The following is a 25,092-nucleotide window of genomic DNA, read 5'->3' on the forward strand; positions in this document are numbered from 1 at the left end:
ACTGCATGAAGACTAGGGTTGAGCTAGTAATAGGTCTTGGGGAAGCTCCATTAGTAATTTTTACTCTTCTGTGTGGTTGACACTGTGCTTCTCTTTTGTCTGGTTTGGTGTACTCCATTGGGGCAGGTTGTTGTTCGTCCATAGTTTATGACTGTTTGACTAACCTTGAGGAAACTGAGTCCTGTATTGATGCTCTGCCTGTTTGATGGTTTGTCTAGGACATAGCGGGATTTCTTATAAGCTTCCGGGTTGGAGTCCTGCTCCTTGAAAGCGGCAGCTCTATCCTTTAGCTCAGTGTGGATGTTGCCTGTATCCATGGCTTCTGGTTGAGGTATGTACGTACGGTCACTGTGGTGACGACGTTATCGATGCACTTATTGATGAAGCCGGTGACTGCTGTGGTGTACTCCTCAATGCCATCGGAGGAATCCCAGAACATTTTGCAGTCTGTGCTGGGAAACAGTCCTGTAGCCTAGCATCTGCTTCATCTGACCACTTTTTTTTATAGACCGAGTCACTGGTGCTTTCTGCTTTCATGTTTGCTTGTAAGCAGGAATCAGAAGGATAGAATAATGGTCAGATTTGGCAAATGGAGGGGAAACACAGATTAACCCTCTAGGTGGTTCAAAGGTTTTTTCCCTATAGTTGAACCTTTTACATGCTGATAGAAATTTGGTAAAACAGATTTTAGTTTGCCTGCATTACAGTCCTTGGGTACCAGGCGTGCCGCCTCTAGGTGAGCGTTTTCTTGTTTTCTTATGGCGGAATACAGCTCCTTCAATGCTATCTTAGTGCCAGCCTCAGTCTGTGGTGGTATGTAAACAGCTGCGAAAAATACAGATAAACTTTCTAGGTAGATAGTGTGGTTTACAGCTTATCATGAGATACTCTACCTCAGGCGAGCAATAGCTAGAGACTTCCTTAGATATCGTGCACCAGCTGTGATTTACAAAAATACATAGTCCGCCACCCATTGTCCTACCAGACACCGCTGTTCTATCCTGCCGGTACAGCGTGTAACCAGCCAGCTGTATGTTGATAGTTTCGTTGTTCAGCCACGACTCCATAAAGCATAAGATATTACAGTTTTGAATGTCCCGTTGGTAGTTTAATCTTCTTCGTAGGTCATCGATTTTATTCTCCAAAGATTGCGCATTTGCTAGCAGAATGGAAGCTAGTGGGGGTTTATTCGATCGCCTACGAATTCTCAGAAGGCAGCCCGCCCTCTGGCCCCTTTTTCGCCACCTCCTCTTCATGCAAATCACGGGGATGCAAATCACGCCTGTTCCCGAGAAAGCAGTATATTTTTCGCGTTGGGCTCGTCAGACTAGTTTAAGGAAAAAAAGGATTCTGCCAGTCCGTGGTGAGTAATCGCAGTCCTGATGTCCAGAAGTTATTTTCAGTAATAAGAGATGGTTGCGGCAACATTATGTACAAATTAAGTAAAAAAATAAGTTACAAACAACTCAAATAAACAAACAAAAAAACACAATTGTTTGGGGACACGTACAAATAAAAAAAATATTCAGACATTTGGAACAATACAAAAATAATCATAACATTTAAAACTATATAAATATAAAAATGTATACAAAAATAAGACTCATAATTATCAAAAAGAAGTAACAAAGACAAAATTTAAAAAATCTGTGTTGATTTGGCACTCGAGCATCAATACATTACCCATCCCCCAAACCTGTCAACCAAGAGGCAAGACTAAACCAATCCACCGTGGTGGTGTGCAGATTGGATTTATATTATTCTTAACCATTTCGCTCGAACCAGAAGAAAATGCAACAATATGCCTGTGAAACTCTATATTTCTATATTCACAGTATTATGAATGAATTGTGTTTTTTTGGTAGTGTGACTGATTTTACTAATTGCATTAGTACTGTACAAAGTTAGAGGCGCGCTATGCCCTGTGTCGCCCCGGGAAAGATGCCGTGGCTGCCCATGTCACCTATACCTAAATTCGCCACTGGCGGCGAGCTTTACACCAATCCAGCCAACACTTGGCATTGCGCATGGTGATCTTCGACTTTTGTGCGCCTGCTTGGCCATGGAAACCCATTTTATGAAGGTCTCGACGAACAGTTCTTGTGCTGACATTGCTTCCAGAGCAGTGGGGGATGCTGAGGGAGGACGGCTCATAATAATTGCCGGAACGGAAATCATGTGTTTGATGTATTTGAACCCATTCCACTTATTTCGCTCCAGCCAATTCCACAAGCCTTTCCTCCCCGATTAAGGTGCCACCAACCTCCTGTGTTCCAGAGGCAGTTTGGAATTTGGTAGTGTTGCAACCGAGGACAGACAAAAAAATGTTGGCACTTGGCTGTCACATTCTGTGAGCTTCTGTGGCCTACCACTTGCGGCTGAGAGATTGTTGCTCCTTGACGTTTCCACTCACCATAACAGCACAGCTCTAGCAGGGCAGACATTTGACAAACTGACTTGTTGGAGAGGTGGCATCCTATGATGGTGCCACGTTGAAAGTCACTGAGCTCTTCAGTAAGGGCATTCTACTACAAATATTTGTCTATGGAGATTGCATCGCTGTGTGCTCGATTTTATACACCTGTCAGCAACGGGTGGGGCTGAAATAGCTGAATCCACTCATTTGAAGGGGTTGTTCACATACTTTTGTATATAAAGTGTAGTTTGGAATAATGAGAAGATAAGAAGAGGGGGTGGTAGAAGAGGCAGATGCAGTGATGTAGAGAGGTGATTAGAATTCTCATAGACTTCCTGGCTCTTAAGGTTAGGGGCCACCTCACCAGGGTACCCTCCTGTCCATCAGGTCAGAGAGCAGTGAGGTGAGCACCGTGCTCAGTTTGCGTGGCTGAGCCATTGTTCTACAAGAAGGAGAAATAAATGGATTCATTTTGCACTCGTTGGGGTGTGAAGTTGCAGATTCACCTGAATTACCTCGCCCTTGACTGTGTTCCAGCAACACTGTCAAACATTTCTCTGCTTGTCGGAAAAAATGCACAATCTTTCTTTTTGGAATGAATTGGTGAATTCCACAGAGCTTTGCCTCATTACAACACCTTCTTGCCTTCCACAGTGGAGCTATCAGAAAGATTAAGTTGGAGGAGAGATACTGTTTAAACTAGGAGAAGAGTTGCTGGGTATTTATTTGGACTCCCTTGTCAGTGGGGCTGCAGGTTGAATCTCAGACAGATTTTATCCAGCTCTCTGACTCCCTACTGAGACACCAGATGTTCTCTCTTTCAGTCCTCGTTGAGAATGTACAGTTGAAGTCGGAAGTTTACATACACTTAGTTTGGAGTCATTAAAACTCGTTTTTCAACCACTCCACAAATTTCTTGTTAACAAACTATAGTTTTGGCAAGTCGGTTAGGACATATACTTTGTGCATGACACAAGTAATTTTTCCAACAATTGTTTACAAACAGATTATAATTCACTGTATCACAATTCCAGTGGGTCAGAAGTTTACATACACTAAGTTGACTGTGCCTTTAAACAGCTTGGAAAATTTCAGAAAATGATGTCATGGCTTTAGAAGCTTCTGATAGGCTAATTGACATAATTTGAGTCAATTGGAGGTGTACCTGTGGATGTATTTCAAGGCCTACCTTCAAACTCAGTGCCTCTTTGCTTGACATCATGGGAAAATCAAAAGAAATCAGCTAAGACCTCTGGAAAAGAGTTGTAGACCTCCACAAGTCTGGTTCATCCTTGGGAGCAATTTCCAAACGCCTGAAGGTACCACGTTCATCTGTGCAAACAATAGTATGCAAGTATAAACACCATGGGACGACGCAGCCGTCATAGAGCTCAGGAAGGAGACGCGTTCTGTCTCCTAGAGATGAATGTACTTTGGTGAAAAGTGCAAATCAATCCCAGAACAACAGCAAAGGACTTTGTGAAGATGCTGGAGGAAACAGGTACAAAAGTATCTATATCCACAGTAAACAAGTCCTATATCGACATAACCTGAAAGGCCGCTCATCAAGGAAGAAGCCACTGCTCCAAAGCCGCCATAAAAAAGCCAGACTACGGTTTGCAACTGCACATGGGGACAAAGATCGTACTATTTGGAGAAATGTCCTCTGGTCTGATGAAACAAAAATAGAACTGTTTGGCCATAATGATCATTGTTATGTTTGGATTAAAAAGGGGGAGGCTTGCAAGCCGAAGAACACCATCCCAACTGTGAAGCACGGGGTGGCAGCGTCATGTTGTGGGGGTGCTTTGCTGCAGGAGGGACTGGTGCACTTCACAAAATGAATGGCACCATGAGGGAGGAAAATGTTGTGGATGTATTGAAGCAACATCTCAAGACATCAGTCAGGAAGTTAAAGCTTGGTCACAAATGGGTCTTCCAAATGGACAATGACCCCAAGCATACTTCCAAAGTTGTGGCAAAATGGCTTAAGAACAACAAAGTCAAGGTATTGGAGTGGCCATAACAAAGCCCTGACCTCAATCCTGTAGAAAATGTGTGGGCAGGACTGAAAAAGTGTGTGCGAGCAAGGAGGCCTACAAACCTGACTCAGTTACACCAGCTCTGTCAGGAGGAATGGGCCCAAATTCACCCAACTTATTGTGGGAAGCTTGTGGAAGGCAACCCAAAATGTTTAACCCAAATTAAACAATTTAAAGGCAATGCTACCAAATACCAATTCAGTGTATGCAAACTTTTGACCCACTGGGAATGTGATGAAAGAAATAGAAGCTGAAAATAAATAAATTCTCTACTATTATTTTGACATTATTAAAATAAAGTGAGGATCCTAACTGAGCTAAGACAGTACATTTTAAATGTCAGGAATTGTGTAAAACTGAGTTTGGTGTTTTTGGTGGCTAAGGTGTATGTAAACTTCTGACTTCAACTGTATATACCCTTGTTTGTACTGTATATGCTTTTGCGACTCTGAATTTCCAAGGTTTTGGCCTTAATCCTATCTGCTTATCCAATATTGGGCATCATAATGGCCTCACTCCCAAAACCCCCTACCACTATTTGAGATATTAAAACCTACCAAAACGCACATGTTTATGAGAATGCTCTACTTAAGGGCTTAGTCCGAGGTGATTTGCAGTGTCAGTGCTGCTATTTAATGTGCAGCCAATATCTGTCCTGCATGTTGTTGAATGGCTGTTTTCACTGCTCTTTATTTAAATGTTAAACACTCTCCTGGTGGGCTGCACTTGTCATTTAGAGTGATGAATACATTATCAAAGCCCTGCGCCGGCCGCCAACCGCCACCGTGCCTCATATCAGCAGCTCTTTATGTATGCATGAGGGAGCAGAGCACTGTTTGTTTTGAACACTGACATACGGTGAGGCGACCTCAATACAGACGCTATTTAGAGGGAGGGCCCGCTCAGAATGCTGCACCACTCGCCCACCCAGGGATATTATCCACACATATTTCGGCAGGGTGATGCCTCGGTATTCATCAGAGCAAACTGGCTTCCATTCTAGTGTAATTGAAAATCTAAGACGGAGCAGCGAGCATGGTGTCTATGTGTTTTGTCTCTCAGCTCTAGTGCACAGCTCCATAGAGGCCTGATAAGCTTCAATGACTGCTCATTGGGTGAACAGAGGACCTGTCAATCATCTGCTGCACTGTCTGCACTCTTTAACTCAAAGAAGAACAATTCCATCCCCCTTCTTCACGTGGAAAGAAAAGCAGTGCTCTGTCCCTCCACTTACTGTAGGCCTCTACTATCCTTACAGTACTTCGATTACTGCTGCTCTGCTTGTCCTGCTTCATTGCTATGCTAAATGCTGAGATGAGACTTTTGTCCCTGTAATGGCCTGAGTAATTTCCAGCGCTCAGAACTGTTCTGATACAATGATTTAGAGCTAACTCTGCTCCACACCTCAAGGTAGTCAGTCTGTGGTGAATCAGGCCGAGAGAGATATTGAGATGGATTAACGTTAACTAGCGGATTACATGGAGATGGGCTCCATGGGGATAGCAGCGTGACTCATCATGTCAGCCCACTGCACTGCATCTGGGGCTTCATTCTAGATCAGTCACCACTGACAATGCCTTAGTCTGACAGATTACAGATCTACATTCTATAGATCTGTGTCTGGCTAGGCTTTTACTGCTTAATGTAGAACTCACTGAGGGCTGTGATTCAATTATTGTCGAATCAATGCCCAGCTAATTTGGGATTTGGGACTGACTGTGCTTTTAACAGATTGAAGCATTCTGAATAGGTTAGATCAGCTCCAGGCTAGCTGGCTGGTTGCACAATTAAGGGTGTTTAAAAGGACTCAGCTTCCCCTCAATAACGAACACCAAAATACTCTGTCTCAGGTCCTTCCAGCAGCCAGATCTGCAGAGCACAGGCTCCCGTCCAAAAGAGAGAGATGGGAGGATGAGCCAGGTTACCTCCTCCCTCCGAGTGTACTGAGTGCTGCTTTTGATTGCATCCTCTGTGTTTCAGTCAGAGCTGTCCCTTTATGAAGAGGAGAGCTGCAGGTGAAGAGGTTAACTACGTAGCAGACGTGTTTCTACACAGCCAATCAATTATGACCCAGGGCTTCAAAGCGGGCCGCACAGGGGAGGATGGGGAGGGGACAGGGAAGAGGAGCCGGCGTCCGGCCCCGGATAATGGCGCTGTAATGGGATATGGTCGGGGAAGCGGAGATCACAGCCTGCCGTTGCCTCGCCTTCTGTTTTCTCCTGTCTCGCCTCTCTGTCTCATTAACCTTGACGCTCTCTCACCCTCTCTCTCTCTTTCTCCCTCCTCTCTCTCCCTCCCACTCTCTCTCCCGCTTTCTGACCAAACAAGTTGTTTTCATCCTCGCCAGAGCGAGAGAGAGCCCTTAGAGAAGAAAAGCAGTCGTCCTTCAGATGTTCCCATGTCTGTGATTAAAGGACACTTTTAAATTGGCAAGAGAGAAAAGTTTGCCTTGTTTGTTGTTGTTGTTACAAATCTGTCTACACTCTTAGAAAAAAAAGGTGCTATCTAGAACCTTTAACGTTTCTTCTGCTGTCCCCAAAGGAGAAAACTTTGAAGAAGTCTTTTTGATTCCAAGTAGAACCCCACTGGGTTCGATGTAGACCCTTTCCCCAGTAAGTTGTGGGACCCGTTGGTAGTTTAATCTTCTTCGTAGGTCATCGATTTTACTCTCCAAAGATTGCACGTTTGCTAGCAGAATGGAAGGCAATGGGGGTTTATCCGATCGCCTACGAATTGGGGCCCAAAAGATTTCACCTAGAACCAAAAAGGGTTCTACCTGGAACCAAAAATGTTCTCCTGTGGGGACAGCCAAATAACACTTTTGGTACCCTTTTTTCTAAGAGTGTAGTGTCCATGGTGAAAGTAGTTTGCCATGGTGAAGATGTGACTATAGTCGTTGAATGGAGGCTGTGTGTATATACTGTATGTTGTAGTATAGTATAGATTTTCCTCTTGTAGGACAATAAACGAGATGCTGATAAGTTGAGGTGTGCTGTACTGTTTATCCCTAGGTGTTTCACTGAGCGTTTGAACCACTTTTTTAAATTTAATTGAAATTGTATAAGAACCTACAGAAATACAAGTGTAGCACCTTACAGATGCATCACCTGTCACTGTGAGGAGAAAACGGCCTTAATTGTTTCTTTTTTGCCTTTGGTTTTAAGGCCATTTCAGAGACAGCACAAAGCTGTGGCATTGCTGTGGGCGTTAGTGATGAAAGCTGCCAGCCAGGGTGTTGGTAAAGTGGGGTGACTGACTCGTCCTCCTAGTTTGTCTCTCATTAGACGGAAATGGGAGACCAATCAGCTGCTTTGTTCTTAGAGGGAGGCATGGCCGACAGGCCGGCAGGCTACAGTTTAATGGTTTGTCTCTGCCATGGTAGGTTCCAACAAGCCCCCTAGTTAGAAAGACCACTGATATTAACGACGGATCAGTTTCCTGCTATGTTGAAATCACCAGAGATACACTGTGTTGAACACTTTATGTATGGTAACCTCAACATCCCCCTTGAACTTTGAGATATCAATTTAAGTGATAATGCCAGTGTTTGGAGGATATATTCATCTCGGGCTGACAAACCGTGCCAATATATCCTGTTTACACAACAGGTTACCAACATGTTAAAATAATGACATATTTTAATTAAAAACTTTATTTTGATTAATTTATTCATACTATTTCATCCTTCCACAAGCTATAGTCCTGACACAAATCTAGGGTTGCTACCTAAGCCGGCTGGTCGTTCGTTCTATCGGTTCAGTTACCAGAGACGCGACTCAGTCATTCAGTCTTTTTGTTCTGTATCTATGGACACGACACAGTTGTTCGTTCTAAATGTTCCATTGCCATAATGGCTGTTTCCCTGCTTGCTAGTTAGCCATCAATGGCTAACTTACGGTCACGTCAAACAGTGAGGCCAGAATAACAACAGTAGCTACATTTTAACTTCTGTTAAAATGTTTTATTGTGACATTTATTTGGACACGTCCATAACAATGAGCTAATGAGGTGCGATTTCGCCTGGCATAGAAAATGTGCTTTCTCGTCAGGACATTGTTGTTCAGAGGAGCTAGTCAACAACACAGCTAACACAATTACTTCAAGCTGAAGTTGTAAAGACTGCAAACTAGCTGCACTTCATTTCGTTTGGCCTTTTTTCAATTGACATTTCTTTGTATATCTCCATAAAAATGATGCCAGGTGATTCATGATTTCGACTGGCTGAGAAAAGCTGCCTGCCTGTCTGTCTCCTCCCGACACGTTCATTACTATGGGACAGCTGGATATCTAATTTGAATATTGAAACAATGTTGCGATTGTCAGAGAGACAGACAGCAAGGTTTATACAAATCTCCTCTGTTGAAAACTAAATGTTAGTCTAAAAGAAATGTGAGATAATGTCTAGTTGCTTTTTATAGTGGAGATCAAGTTTATACATTGCCTGGCTGGGCTGATGAGACAGTGGATTACACAGTCAGATGGAACAGAGTAAATAGGCATGGATGACCTCTGTGCTTTCTCCATGGCTCGTAATTAGAATTTATTAATATTAAAAGATCACATACATGTTTTTGCAAACAATAATTATATTAATGATAATTTCTTCGAACAGCTCTCCTGTGAAGCAGGAACTAGCACCAAATGCCTGTGATCCTGTAACCAGTCACAAATTAGGTATCCATTACTTAAATTGTATTTACAGTAAGTACTGTGGCTCATGCCATTGTACCATGTTATAATAACACCATGATGGTTGAGCTTGCTTGAAGTCGAGTGAATAGTATGCTTTCATACCTCACTTGCTGTTTTTTAGTCTTGTCAGTAGCCATTCCAGTAGCTTGATAGAATGAAATGACAACCAGAAGTCGCTTTTGAAACTAATTTGTCAAACTAGCAGTGCACCTGCCCTCCTCAGTTGTCTCCCTGAAGTCATCCTTCTTAATAACACCCTCCCATTGCTAAATTGGCTGTGGCTGGGCTTATTTACAGCAATGATCAGCCAATCAGATTAGCATGAAGCTATAGTCTTTCACATCATCCACTAGAGAGAGAGTAAGAGAGAAAGAGGGATGTGTGTGTGATTTAGTGAGTGAATGGCCTTCTCTAGGGAGACTAAACAAGACCACTCTATACAGCTCATTCTCTACCTTCTGGCTGTGTGAAGAGGGGATATAATGGTGTATAAGTACCCTTTTTGCATGTGTTATCATTCTCAAAATAGATTGTTTAATTGCCTCTCATCCACTTCTCTCTCATTTTGTGTTTTCATTCTCCTTTTACCTGCGTGCGTATTCACCTGACATTCTCCACTCACACCTCTCTCTCAGGGTGTATAGTGCATTTGGAAAGTATTCAGACCCCTTGATTTTTCCACATTCTGTTACGTTACAGCCTTATTCTAAAATTGATCATAAAAAAAAAAAAAACATAATGACAAAGCAAAAACTGTTTTTTAGAAATGTTTGCATATGATATCATATTTACATAAGTATTCAGCCCCTTTACTTTGTTAAAGCACATTCGGAAGCAATTACAGCCTTGAGTATCTTCCATCCTTCTCTGCAGATCCTCATAAGCTCTGTCAGGTTGGATGGGGAGCGTTGCTGCACAGCTATTTTCAGGTCTCTCCAGAGATAATAGATCGGATTCATGTCCGGGCTCTGGCTGTGCCACTCAAGGACATTCAGAGACTTTTCCCGAAGCCATTCCTGCATTGTCTTGGCTGTGTGCTTAGGTTTGTTGTCCTGTTGGAAGGCTGAACCTTCGCCCCAGTCTGAGGTCCTGAGCGCTCCAGAGCAGTGTTTTCATCAAGGATCTTTGTACTTTTCTCTGTTCATATTTTACTCGATCCTGACTAGTCTCCCAGTCCCTGCCGCTGAAAATCATCCCCACAGCATGATGCTGCCACCACCATGCTTCACCGTAGGGATGGTGCCAGGTTTCCTCCAGACGTGACGCTTGGCATTCAGACCAAAGAGTTCAATCTCGGTTTCATCACAGAGAATCTTGTTTCTCATGGTCTGAGAGCCTTTAGGTGCCTTTTGGCAAACTCCAAGCGGGCTGCCATCAGGTTCTTGCTCACCTCCCTGACCAAGGCCCTTCACCCCCGATTGCTCAGTTTGTCCGGGCAGCCAACTCTAGGAAGAGTCTTGGTGGTTTCAAACTTCTTTCATTTAAGAATGATGGAGGCCACTGTGTTCTTGGGGACCTTCAATGCTGCAGATTTTTTTTGATACCCTTCCCCAGATCTGTGCCTCGACAAAATCCTGTTTCGGAGCTCTATGGACAATTCCTTTGACCTCATGGCTTGGTTTTTGCTCTGACATGCACTGTCAACAGTGGGACCTTATATAGACAGGTGTGTGTCTTTCCAAATCCTCTCCAATCAATTGAATTTACCACAGGTGGACTCCAATCAATTTGTAGGACCATCTCAAGGATGATCAATGGAAACAGGATGCACCTGAGCTCAATTTTGAGTCCCATAGCAAAGGGTCTGTATACTTATGTAAAAAAGCTATTTCTCTTTTTTCATTTTATAAATTTGCCAACATTTCTTAAAACCTGTTTTTTCTTTGTCATTGTGGGAAATTGTGTGTAGATTGATGAGCAAAAAAAGGTATTTACTCTATTTTAGAATAAGGCTGTAACGTAACAAAATGTGGAACAAGTCAAGGGGTCTGAATAGTTTCCGAATGCACTGTATCTCTCCATTCTCAAATCTGCCCTTCTTGCTCCTGACATCCTACTCCTTCGTGCCTTTGCTTATTCTTTTCTTCCTCTGCCACCTCTTCTCCTTCTCTCCTCTCCCATCCTCTCTTTTCTAATAATCTCTATTTCCCCTTTGCTTTGCATCTGTGAATTAGTTTCCTTGGCTGCATGGGAGAGTGTGATATGTTGTGACATTTTCTGGCAATGCTATTTCTCATCCACCTTGTGATTATTTTTCTTTCGGTTTTCTCCATCATCTGCTTTAGTAGACTATAATCACAATAATGATCACAATAATAAGCATTTCCAGCCAAGGCCCCCCCACCCCCCACCCATTGCTGGTATTTTAAATAATTCCTACAGTTAATGGGTGTTATAATGAAAAGAAGCAGCAGCTAGCCAGGTAAGACTGCTGCGAGGTCTTAATGTCCACAAAAATTCAGCTTCTAGTGGAATGTGAGTAGGGCCCTATTCACCACAGACAGGCCTATGTGTTTGAAGAGGTTATTAAGAAGAGAGCAAAATCATATGTTGCTCTTAGTAGCCCACAACAGTAACCCTCTCACATAATAAATAAAACTCCTTTGACTGAGCACCGGAATATTCCATTTCATTTTAGCCAATGTGATGTTGTTTTTCTTACCAATCTTAAGTACGTACTGCTCTACAAAGCCTGTTTCCCAGATTAAATGTGCAGCAGAACTAGATTATAGATCCTATGCCCATCACATTGTGTGCCAGGGAGAAGCTCCACTAAATCCATGTCAAACTGCTGCCGGTCTCAACACAGCCCTGTCCCTCATTTCCTTCCCAGAGATGGGAAAGAGAGAAACAAGGAAGTGTGTTAGCCTCCAGACAAGGTCTGGGGAAGAGAAAGAAGAAGGGCGCATTTCTCCTCACAGCCTGCAGCAGAGGATTAGCTTCCCATCCCAGCTCCACAAGTCAATCAATCCCCATCTCACCAGCTCCCTGTCTACTCCTCATCTCTGGGCTGCTACAGGAGAATAGCAGAGCTGCAAGGCCAGGGGCGTACAGACAGGGCACTGACAATAGACCAGATAACTGAACTGACTGGGTTCACTCACATCCCAGAACAGATTATTCATGATGACTGCTCTCTCTCCTTGCACCCACCCCCCCACCCGTATCTCGTTCTCTCTTTCTCGCTCTTTTTCTCTCTTTGCCTTTCTCAAAAGGAACCTTTCTGGTTATTGCATATTGTAACAAAGTGCTATTTAAAGTGATGCACATCAATTACACATCAGCACTCAGACTTGTAGAGTATCACAGGTCAATATTAATTTCTGTAAATACAATAATTGTATTGCATTGCTAGGAAAAACACTCAGGGATAACCACTTGGCCCTATATTGCACAGTATAATATTTCATGGTAAATTATACAGGGAAATTATACAAGCTGCTATGAAGTATTAGCAGTATCCTTAGGCAAGTACTGCATAGAAACTTTTGCCAGTAATATTCCTAACTTACTGGTTTGATGTACAATCTCTGTATAATGATGTGTCATAATGAAGATTGATCTGTCTGAGTCGTTGTTTGGTGGAAGTAAAAAGATGACAATCAGTCAGTAGAAAGTAAACACCAAATGTCAATGGTTACAAAGATTCATTTAAACTCTCAGTCAACTTTTACTGCCAACAATATTGCGTTTCGCCTATATGGAGGGAAAATAGGTTTTATTGTTACTCTCTTGTAGCATTAATTCCTTTAATGTAATGCTGAAGTGTGACCAAATTGCCTATTAATGAATGCGAGATAAGCTTGAATGCAAACAAACTGTACACTGGATAATGATTTAATGCCTCACAACACACATATGAGTTTAACTTCATCTATGTGACATAGCAGAGTGAAGTAGAGGAGAAAAGATGAGCTCAGTTTGTGCTGAGACATGTTGATGTGGATGTGATGATAATGAAGATGACGAGGAGGGAAAGAGGGAGAAAGAGTGATTATATGAGGGAATATGCATTTTAGATGCCAACAGAAGACAAACGGCTTCATTAAACTCTAGCCAAGCACAGCGTCTGCTTGTCTCACTATAAATGGGCAGAATTTACATGTTTCCTGCGACATCTGTTTTTGCTGGGACACATGGGGAGAAGAAAACAGTCTCTATAGTGTTGATGTGTTGAAATAAATACAGATAATCACAGGCCCTTGTCCCCAACAATCTCCATCTTCATCAAAACAAAAAATTCTAATCGCACCCTTTAAATCAAAATCAAGAGGCTGCTACAGCAACTTGCTGTATCTGTTACTGAAACTTAACTCTTCAAGGCCCTAAACTGAACTCTGTTAGATGAACCACACCCAAATGCTTTCAAGTAATCTATGAAAGTAATCATCCATGAAAGTGATCTATTTCTCCTGATCTAACACTAACACCCACCTGCTATAAACACATTAACAATGAGATAAAGTTCAACAAATTACCAAAGATCTTTCCCCTTTAGAGCACAAATCATAATTCATTTCCACATTTGTTCCATCTGTATGCTCGTGTTTGTTTAGTTCAGATTGAGCAGCTGTTGAGCCTGATTGTGTCTCATCAGCAGTGCATCTCCATATCCAGGAGCCTTTTCTTTGTCCCAGTGTGAGCTATAGCAACTGTTTTGCTGTTATCACAACACAACACTGCTCTGTTGGCTTTAATCTGGGTACCGGTACTTCAGTTCTCCACCCGTAATGCTCTTGTTCGTGTTGTGACAGATGGTAAAGAGTGTGTTTTCTGGTGTTAAAATTATATTGTCCTTGAATATGGGATTGTTGTTGAATTAATTGTTGATGTGCAGACAGAGCTATATATCCATTCTCAATCGCATAACAAGGTTTTGTCTGAAAGTGTTTTGTTACCATTTGATACCACACATTGATGTTGTGTATGGGTTTGTGTGTCTCCAATCTGAGGTGATAGGCCTAGACCTGCTGGGATGTTTATAGCAAAATCAACTTTATAGGTTGACTTTGTTTTTAGGTTTACGGAGAGTCATAAGGATTATCTCTCTCCGTTTTAATCTTTCACTAGAGGAAAATGCCCCCACTCAAAGCGCCACCTCCCTAATAACACAGCAATGAAAATTAAACCGGCTCTCGTTTGAACAGTTTGACATTTATGACACATGCATCTTGACACGTTCACCTCCCCTCCACTCAAACTCTTCCAGGTTCCTGGAAAGCGCATTGTGGTGAGATGATTCTCTAATTGCTGATTTTGCCATGTGTGGGTAATTGCCAGTGACCTCCAGGGCTATTTTGAATGAAGCTGCTTTTCAATCCCCTCTAATCTCTAAGCAACAGAAAGCTTGCACCCCAAATGACACCCTATTCCCTATATAGAGCCCTAGTACAACAGTATATGAGAATAAGGTGCCATTTTGTGAGGCAGACAAAATACCACATAGCCATGCCTGAAACATACAGCACAGCCATGCCTGACTCATACAGCACAGCCATGCCTGACTCATACAGCACAGTCATGCCTGACTCATACAGCACAGCCATGCCTGACTCATACCACACAGTCATGCCTGACTCATACAGCACAGTCATGCCTGACTCATACCGCACAGCCATGCCTGACTCATACCACACAGCCATGCCTGACTCATACCACACAGTCATGCCTGACTCATACAGCACAGTCAGGCCTGACTCATACCACACAGCCATGCCTGACTCATACCGCACAGCCATGCCTGACTCATACCACACAGTCATGCCTGACTCATACAGCACAGCCATGCCTGACTCATACAGCACAGCCATGCCTGACTCATACCACAGAGCCATGCCTGACTCATACCACACAGCCATGCCTGACTCATACAGCACAGCCATGCCTGACTCATACAGCACAGCCATGCCTGACTCATACAGCACAGCCATGCCTGACTCATACCGCACACAGTCGTGCTGTCTCTCTGCGTCATTCAATAAAGAGTAATCTCATCTACACAACACAGGGACCTGCTCTGCCAAGCCACATCTCTCTCAACCATGATCCAAGTGATTCATGTTCCTTTGATCTGGAAATGACACACAGTTTGTTTTGTACAGTTCTCTATTAAGTTGATTGAAGCTCAGAGTTAAAGGAAAGAGAGAAGTTTATCACATAGCTAGTATCTAGAGACCTTGGAGCCGCCTGAATCAACCCTGGATTGAAGTGGAAAGAAACTGATACTTGGTAAATCTGAAATGGAAATGTCCCAAGCCATCAAAGAAATGTGTATAGCTACAGTACTCAGAACAGTGCCTCGTGTTTGTAACAGAGAGAGCTGTGTTGTTGATGTTTTTATAACAGGTGTGTATTGTGTCCTCCTCACAGGTAGTCGCCCAGCCTCTGGTACTGGCACTCTGGTCATCCACCTGGAGGACTACAATGACAATGCTCCCTACGTGCACCCATCTGTGGTACGGGTGTGTGAAGACACCAAGGACAGTGTGGTGATCGTGGGGGGAAGGGACAGGGACATCCACCCCAACGCTGGGCCCTTTAAGATCGAGCTGGGGAAGCAGCCAGGGCTGGAGAAGACGTGGAAGGTCTCCAGGGTCAACAGTGAGTTCAGACTGTAACTTACAGTACACCCCCTAGACTGATACAGTACATTTTAGCAGTACCAGCCCATGTTTTGTGATGGGTAAAGTGGGGAATTATCGGGCTATTTCATACAGTCTCCTCTCCCATATCATGTGAAAAGGCTTGTCATTAGAAACATGGGGGGGGTCTGCCATACATCCGTTGAAGGTGCTTCTTTGGTTATTTCTGTGTGTGTGTGTCTCTGGGTACAGGCGTTAGACAGTAGGTCTACTGTTCTCTACTATATGTCTCCGTAATGTCAGTTTCTATGGGTGGCCTCAGTGGGATAGCAGGGCTGTGGAGGAGAGGAGTGGCAGACATGGAACACAGACATTGATTTAGGATTTGCATCATGTCTGACGGACCTGCTGCTCCTCTGATTGAAGGACTGACTGACAGAGGCTAAAGCCTGTGCAAAAGCATTGCATGTGGGTGACAGGGGGAAATGCTCTTCAATCAACTCTGCTGGGATAGATAGGGAGCACAAAGAGATAAGTTGACGAGAAATGGATATACAGCATTCTAGCTAGAATGATCCTGGCCATGACCTATGTGTGTTTACTTCTGTTAGCCTGGTGTGTGTGTGTGTGTGTGTGTGTGTGTGTGTGTGTGTGTGTGTGTGTGTGTGTGTGTGTGTGTGTGTGTGTGTGTGTGTGTGTGTGTGTGTGTGTGTGTGTGTGTGTGTGTGTATGTGAATAAAATAGCTTCTACTTTTCAGTTTACTGAGATACCATTTTTTCAATTACTCAAATTGACCCCATCCCTGTTGTGTGCATGTGTGCTGTTTATGCATCTCTATTCATTTGTCTGTTTAATTAACTGTCATGATTGTACAGTGTGGCACATGCTCCAGCATGTAAGTATATCAACATAATTATCTTGTCAGTTAACCTCATTGTCTGGTCTCTATTTCAGACACACATGCCCAGATCATGCTGCTACAGAGTATGAAGAGGGCCAACTACCAGTTACCTCTGGTGGTGACAGACTCTGGCCTGCCTCCACTCTCCAACAGCACCGAGATCAAGGTCCAAGTGTGCACCTGTAAGAAGAACAGAATGGACTGCAGCAGTGCTGACTCTGTATGCTCCAACCTGATGATGCTGCTGGCTCTAGTCCTGCTCTCCCTATTCTGTGAGTATACGGTATCTCTAGTCCTGCTCTCCCTATTCTGTGAGTATACGGTATCTCTAGTCCTGCTCTCCCTATTCTGTGAGTATACGGTATCTCTAGTCCTGCTCTCCCTATTCTGTGAGCATACGGTATCTCTAGTCCTGCTCTCCCTATTCTGTGAGCATACAGTATCTCTAGTCCTGCTCTCCCTATTCTGTGAGTATACGGTATCTCTAGTCCTGCTCTCCCTATTCTGTGAGTATACGGTATCTCTAGTCCTGCTCTCCCTATTCTGTGAGTATACGGTATCTCTAGTCCTGCTCTCCCTGTTCTGTGAGTATACGGTATCTCTAGTCCTGCTCTCCCTATTCTGTGAGTATACGGTATCTCTAGTCCTGCTCTCCCTATTCTGTGAGTATACGGTATCTCTAGTCCTGCTCTCCCTATTCTGTGAGTATACGGTATCTCTAGTCCTGCTCTCCCTATTCTGTGAGTATACGGTATCTCTAGTCCTGCTCTCCCTATTCTGTGAGTATACGGTATCTCTAGTCCTGCTCTCCCTATTCTGTGAGTATACGGTATCTCTAGTCCTGCTCTCCCTATTCTGTGAGTATACACTAGCTCTTGTCGGTTGTGACTATGTGGTGTACAGCTATGGACGAGTTTACCATTAAACTACCACAATAATTTGGACTTAGGTTTTGTAGCCAGATGATGAGTCAGAGTCGTTGTCGGATTTTACTGTTAGTTTCACATACAAAATAATTGTACAGTTTCAGTTTCAGGACAATTGTTGATTTTTGATGAAAGTACTGATGATGAGTGTACTGTTACTTGTATGTGTTGTATGCGTTGTATGCATGTGCTTGCTGTGATTGTCATCCCCTGATATTGGCTACACTAGCTATTTCCCACACCGCTGTGGGACATCAGTGCACCATTGTAGGACAATACAATCCTGGGAGGGAAAAAATTGGCCACGTTACTAGCTACTGCTGGCGACACAGTGATACAGCTGCCCAGTGGGAAGCATCCCACGTCGGCAAGCACACCGGTGCACTGGTCATTTGCTTGCCTTGTCGCCTTGCTTACGGGGGTGCAGTAACATTAGCTAATTGGCATGTCACTGTGACATCCATATGAACACTAGCTAGCTGGCACCACAGATGATTGGGGTAACCAGTTAGTTCAAAGTATATAAAATGAATTAGATTACCTCATACTTCAATCAAATTGCGATCCAGTCTCATCGATGCAACTCCCCAACCGACTCGGGAGAGGCGAAGGTCGAGTAATGTGTCCTCCGAAACATGACACGCTAAACCACCCTTCTTAACATCCGGCTACTTAAACTGGAAGCAAGCCGCACCAATGTGTCGGAGGAAACACCGCTCAACTGACGACTGAAGTCACCCGGCCCGCCACAAGGAGTCGCTAGAGCGCGATGAGCCAAGTAAAGCCCTCGCGCCCAAACCCTCCCCTAACCCAGACAACGCTGTGCGCCGTCCTATGGGACTCCAGGTAACGGCCTGTTGTGACACAGCCTGGGATCAAACCCGGGTCTGTAGTGACGCCTCATGCACGGCAAATGCCCTGGGCCGCTGCGCCACTCGGGGGGAACTTGACCACATACTTTTTCATAGGTCTGCAGCACACTAAATGGAGACTTAACGAACACTCCTCGCATGATGATAGTGGTGCTAGTTTCCCAGCCAGGGGTGGTACAGTATATAACAGACACAATCTCATCCATAATGTTCTAAAACCTTTACACCGCAGACGTACAGTTCTATCCAGACTCCACATTCCTCTACCTTAAACGTTAATGGTATCTGTGCTTGTTGATGGTGGTAAAACTGCTGCTGCTGCTGCTAATATCGACATGCCTTGGGCAGAATATGCGCTCATTTAATCTCAGGCGTCTTTACAGCGACTTTTAGACCTGTTCCCAGCGTCTCTTCCGTTTGTGTTGGTGTGTCTGTGTCTCCCCCACCGTTAATCTAGCATCCCCCACTACAGCCAGGAGCTTCCCAGGGACTCCTGTTGGGAGCTCACACTGTATATCTCATTTATTCCATTGGTAATACATGAATAATTTACTCCTCCATTGAAAATGGGAGACATAATGGTGCACTTTTAACAGCCAGTCTTCTGGAGGAATAAAATAACTTTCAACTGTTAAATAGATGCCTATCCTGGGTTCAGAGGGGGACTGTGGGCTGGGCTGGTTTTACGGCTGAGTTCCGTGCCCACGGCAGTGTTTGGCAGGAGGGGAGCCAGAGAATGGAGGGAAGGAGGAGGGAGAAAGGGAGGAGGATGTCCCATCTGTAATTCAACGCACAATGGAGCCATTGAGAGTGTTGAGCAAAAGACGCCTGCAGGCCTGATCATACCAAGCAGCCACTAACTCTCTCCCTCATCACTCTCTCTCTCTATTCGCTCACCCGCTTCCATTGCCCTTCTCTCTCAGTTTTTCTCCTTCTCTATCACTCATTCATTCACTCTCTCTCTATCTTTATCTCTCAATCTCCAGGCATCCCTGACTTACAATCACAATCTCTTTTCCTCATCTCCTAATTTTCTCTCCAAATCTCTCTATCTCACCTCGTTCCTCCATCCATCACTCTCCCTTTGGGTATGTAATCTCTCCATCTGTCCTCTTTTCTGTCTCACTACTTTCTCTCTCTCCCCCTCTCTCTGCCTCTCTAAGGCCAGCTGTGAGGCCAAGGGCATACAGACAGGGCTCTGACAATAGACCAGATAACTGAACTGACTGGGTTCACTCAGTGGACCTGAGGAGGGATCTAGACATTCAACCTGACGCATCCCAGATATGATTATTCATGATAAGCCTGCTTTCTCTCTCTCTCTCTCTCTCTCTGTCTCTCTCTCTCTCGGTGGTCTATGTGTTAGATGCTTTGTTATCAGTGGCCAATGTGGAAACAGCCGGTGTGTGTATGAGCCCAGTTAATGTTAATTGGGTGGCATGCAGAGCTTCCCATTGGCATTCATTATGACACACCATAATGTACTGATAGACCTCGGCATTCATTAACCAACTAAAGCATGTTGTTTCATTGGCCAAAACCATAGCTGAATGGGGTGTGTTATGTGGAGTCGCAGTATAGCATCAACAGCAGGCACTGCAGCATATTATTAAGCTGAGCTCTGCACTATGGAGAGACAGGTAGTGATATATGGAGAGAGGTCATCTTTGTCTGTGTCTCCAGTGGGAGCTGGTGAGAAGAGAGCTGGGCCATAGAGGTCCCCTCTGTATCAGAGTCGGTACAGCGATACACAGAGAGAGATGACTTCTGTCAGGCCACATCAGCCAGACCCAGGCTCTACCGCTCAGGCACAGATAGAAGAGACTGATCACTCTTGTCGCGGAGCCAGATAGTGAGAGAAGTCGAGGAGAAAGATACTGTGATTTCAATTCCCTTATCACCAGACTGAACTCTGACCCCTCAGCAGAAAGACAGTGAAAAAATGGAAGTCTGAGAGAGTCTGAGAGAAGAAAGGTGTGGGGAGATTAGACTGTCTGTACCCCCTCTGACACGAATCACACACGCACACACACACATATCCAATGTCATACTGTACGTGGATGCTGTCTAACACCCACACTCTCTCCCTTCCATACTGTACGTGGATGCTGTCTAACACCCACACTCTCTCCCTTCCATACTGTACGTGGATGCTGTCTAACACCCACACTCTCTCCCTTCCATACTGTACGTGGATGCTGTCTAACACCCACACTCTCTCCCTTCCATACTGTACGTGGATGCTGTCTAACACCCACACTCTCTCCCTTCCATACTGTACGTGGATGCTGTCTAACACCCACACTCTCTCCCTTCCATACTGTACGTGGATGCTGTCTAACACCCACACTCTCTCCCTTCCATACTGTACGTACCACAGGCAGGTTGGGAGGACGGGCTCATAATAATCACTGGAATAGAATTTATGGAATGGTTTCAAACCATTCATGTGTTTGTTACTATTGTTACCTCCCCTCACCAGCCCCCTGTGGTACGTACATTTATGTGCCTTCACCCACACACTGTAAAGACACAATTTCTGAACACATTCACAAACATGTACTTTCGGTAAGATTGACATTTACACTGCATCTGCCTGCAGGCCTTCTATAGCAGGCTCTATGTATGGGAAGGAAAGGTCTGAAACACTGTATGGGTGGTGGGGCTTGCTGTAAGTCCACCAGAGAGGACTGCACTCAACCTAAGGAGAGATGCTGCTCCATCATATGGTTGGGCAATATTACGATAGTAACAAATATCGAAGATGATTGACAGCCATCAAATTATTTAAAAATCCACATAGCTCTTTTCTCTTCATTTGATATGAACATAACTTCTGTTTTTATGCATGCTGGCTTTCTCCCGCCTCATCCCGCCCTGCTACTTCATGATCAAACTATTTATTTATTTAACAGAGTCCTCCGAAAGTTTTAAGTTGTTTCTGAATAACCTGAAAACATGACAAGCCTAAGGTAATAATGAGTTAATTCTAACAAACAATAGCAATATAGAAAAATCTAACGAGTAGTTTGAACAAATCTTACAGTTGAGTGAAGCTTAGTCTAAAAGAAAGAAGGCAACAGTAAACATGTCGTTCCCCACGAATGATGCAGGGCCAGTGGTGTCTGAGATATTGCATGGGTTAACTAGACTCATATCCCTGAGCATGTGTGTCAAATTTCAGTTCAAACAGTTCAAAAGATATAAACGTGCCTGTTGTAGCACCACCGTGTGGTCAATATGAATGTTCTTGCATATATTAAGTCTTCACACTGTTTGCAATATGTGTACACATTTTTGTTACAATACAAATATCCTTGACTGATTTATATGCATTTATGTGAAAGGCCACACCCACATGAATGTTTATTGGTAAATAGTGGCCATGTTGTTTTTGGTACTAGTCTGGAAAATATTACGTTGAGAGACCATTGTCCATAGATGCCACATATACGGTTTCGTGCAGATCAGTCATTCAGTGCCAGAAGAGTATCATTTTTCACAAAATTCTAAATGGCGGAAAATCTGTCATGGTGGACCTTATGGTTCCCTAGTCAAATTTCTTCCTTGTGAGGAGAGGGACCTCCATTGTGAGGAGAGGGAATTCCATGACTAAGGGTCAAATGGGATGAGGGGCATGACCTTTCAAAGTTAGCATTTTCATTCTGTTGTTATAGTGACCCCATCTGGCCAATCAGTGTAATTTAGTAAATTCCGGATCTCTATGGCAAGATGCATCATTCACCCACGTTTTGTCAATATCGTGCCCGTGCTGTTTTGAGATATCACGTGTGATAAACGCACTAACGTACTAACAGACGGAAACAGATAAATAGTTCCCTCCCCGACTTCATCGTGTGTGACAATGATGCATGCATCCCTCCTCCTTGCTGTTCCGAACCAAACGGCCAAAGCCAAATCCTACTAATTAAAATAGCCCATCAAAAGCATTAAGAAAAGTTAAAGTTATTAAGAATATTTCCCAAATAGGCTATTCTAATTAAGTGTTTAATGTCCTAGTTGTAGACCTAATAACAGTGGAAGATTAGGCAAACGTGTGAATCACATTTCTGGGGACAGTTACATGCTTTGCAGCCAGGTTGTCATGATTTCATATCAAATCAAATCAAAATGTTATTTGTCACATATATAACAGGTTTCAGTTCAAACAGTGAAATGCTTACTTACAAGCCCTTAACTAACAATGCAGTTTTAAGAAAATACCAACAAAAAAAGCAAGAGATTAGAAATGCAAATAATTAAGGAGCAGCAGTAAATAACAATAGTGGGGCTATATACAGGGGGTACTGGTTCAGAGTCAATGTGTCTATGTGCAGGGGCACCGGTGTCGAGGTAATTGAGGTAATCATGTACATGGAGGTAGGGTTATTAAAGTGGCTATGCAGAGATAATAACAGAGAGTAGCAGCAGCGTAGGGGGATGGGGAGGGGGGGTGCAAATAGTCTGGGTAGCCATTTGATTAGCTTTTCAGGAGTCTTATGTCTTGGGGGTAGAAGCTGTTTAGAAGCCTCTTGAAACCTAGACTTGGCGCTCTGGTACTGCTTGCAGTGCAGAAGTGAGAGAATAGTCTATGACGAGGGTGGCTGGACTCTTTGACAATTTTTAGGGCCTTCCTTTCACACTGCCTGGTATAGAGGTCCTGGGTGGCAGGAAGCTTAGCCCAGGAGATGTACTGTGCCTTGCGGTCGAAGGCCGAGCAGTTGCCATACCAGACAGTGATTCAACCCGTCAGGATGCTCTCGATGGTGTAGCTGTAAAACCTTTTGAGGATCTGAGGACCCATGCCAAATCTTTTCAGTCTCCTGAGGGGGGATAGGTTTTGTTGTGCCCTCTGCACGACTGTCATGGTGTGCTTGGACCATGTTAGTTTGTTGGTGATGTGGACACCAAGGAACCTGCTCCACTACAACCTGCTCCACTACAACCTGCTCCACTACAGCCCCGTCGATGAGAATGGGGGCGTGTGTCAGTCCTCCTTTTCCTGTAGTCCACAATCATCTCCTTTGTCTTGATCACGATGAGGGAGAGGTTGTTGTCCTTGCACCACACGGCCAGGTCTCTGACCTCCTCCCTATAGGCTGTCAAATCAAATCAAATGTATTTGTCACATACACATGGTTAGCAGATGTTAATGCGAGTGTAGCGAAATGCTTGTGCTTCTAGTTCCGACAATGCAGTAATAACCAACAAGTAATCTAACATAACAATTCCACAACTACTACCTTATACACACAAGTGTAAAGGGATAAAGAATATGTACATAAAGATATATGAATGAGTGATGTTACAAAACGGCATAGGCAAGATGCAGTAGATGGTATAGTGTACAGTCTATACATATGAGATGAGTAATGTAGGCTATGTAAACATAAATTGGCATAGTTTAAAGTGGCTAGTGATACATGTATTACATAAAGATGGCAAGATGCAGTAGATGATATAGAGTACAGTATATACATATACATATGAGATGAGTAATGTAGGGTATGTAAACATTATATTAAGTGGCATTGTTTAACCTGTTGGGGATGGGGGCGCTGTTGAGACTATTTATGCTAATTGGGTAATTTTTGAAACGGCTTCCCACAAAATCCTTGATCGTACAATATGCATATTATTATTATTATTGGATAGAAAACAGTCTATAGTTTCTATAGGAGTTGAAATTTTGTCTCTAAGTGGAACAGAGCCCATTCTACAGCAATTTCCCTGACATGGAGTCAGATTTCAGAAATGTTGGCCACTGTTCTGAAGTCAGTTAAAAGGGCACTGTTATTGTTATGACTATACGGACACTTCTTACGTCTTCCCCTGGATGCCTTTACGTGATGATGATTCCAATGGGGTCGATTGCGCGTTCACAGGCCCTATAAATTAAAAAACCCTGTAGCTAGCAAGTCTTTTCTTGGTGCGTAACGCGCGTGGAGGACACCGACCGCTCCTGTTCCAAGCGTTAGTTTAGCCTGTTATATTTCTCCGGTCATCTTTTCACTCGTTATAGGAGTTAAAAACATCATAAGGTAGTTAATTTAAAGCGTTTTATAGCAATTTATATCCGTTTAGTGCGATTTTGGGACATTTATTTTTGAAACGATGTGAATAGCTGGGCACGCTTTTCAGTTCATCCCGAACGCAGTTGGCATTTCCACATGGCAAGAGGACAGCTTTCCACCAAAAGACGATTACTCCCAAGAAAGGATCCTTTGCCCAAGATACTGATGGAAGAACAGCTCAAAGTAGGACATTTTTATTATGATAAATCGTGTTTCTGTCGAAACATTTTAGTGGCTTAGGACGCCATGTTTTTTGACGTAGCTTCGCTTGGCGCAAACTGTATTGAAAAGTAAGGATAAATTAAAAAATGTAATTCCGCAATTGTATTAAGAATTAAATTGTCTATCAATCCCTGTCCACCCTATATTTTTTAGTCACGTTTATGAGTATTTATGTATAAGAGTAGATCACTGTCTAAGTGGCGCAAGGACATTTTCTGACCAGCTGAGCTACATTTCACATTGTCTAACCATGATTTTGGTGGCTAAATATAAACGTTTTCGATCAAACTCTATATGGAATGTGTAATATGATGTTACAGGAGTGTCATCTGAAGAATTCTGAGAAGGTTAGTGAAAAAATTAAT

At 43.5% G+C, this 25,092-nt stretch overlaps 1 protein-coding gene across 1 annotated transcript in view; it reads left to right on the forward strand.

Moving 5' to 3' along the window:
• Positions 1-25,092, forward strand: part of cdh13 (cadherin 13, H-cadherin (heart)) — a 570,143-nt gene that overhangs the window by 530,001 nt on the left and 15,050 nt on the right. Inside the window, exons 12-13 of the mRNA XM_055934321.1 lie at positions 15,520-15,750; positions 16,687-16,905. Of these exons, the coding sequence (XP_055790296.1) occupies positions 15,520-15,750; positions 16,687-16,905 (450 nt within the window). The remainder of the gene's footprint in view (positions 1-15,519; positions 15,751-16,686; positions 16,906-25,092) is intronic.

Source organism: Salvelinus fontinalis, chromosome 9, assembly GCF_029448725.1.
Source record: "Salvelinus fontinalis isolate EN_2023a chromosome 9, ASM2944872v1, whole genome shotgun sequence".
Taxonomy (NCBI): Eukaryota; Metazoa; Chordata; class Actinopteri; order Salmoniformes; family Salmonidae; genus Salvelinus; species Salvelinus fontinalis.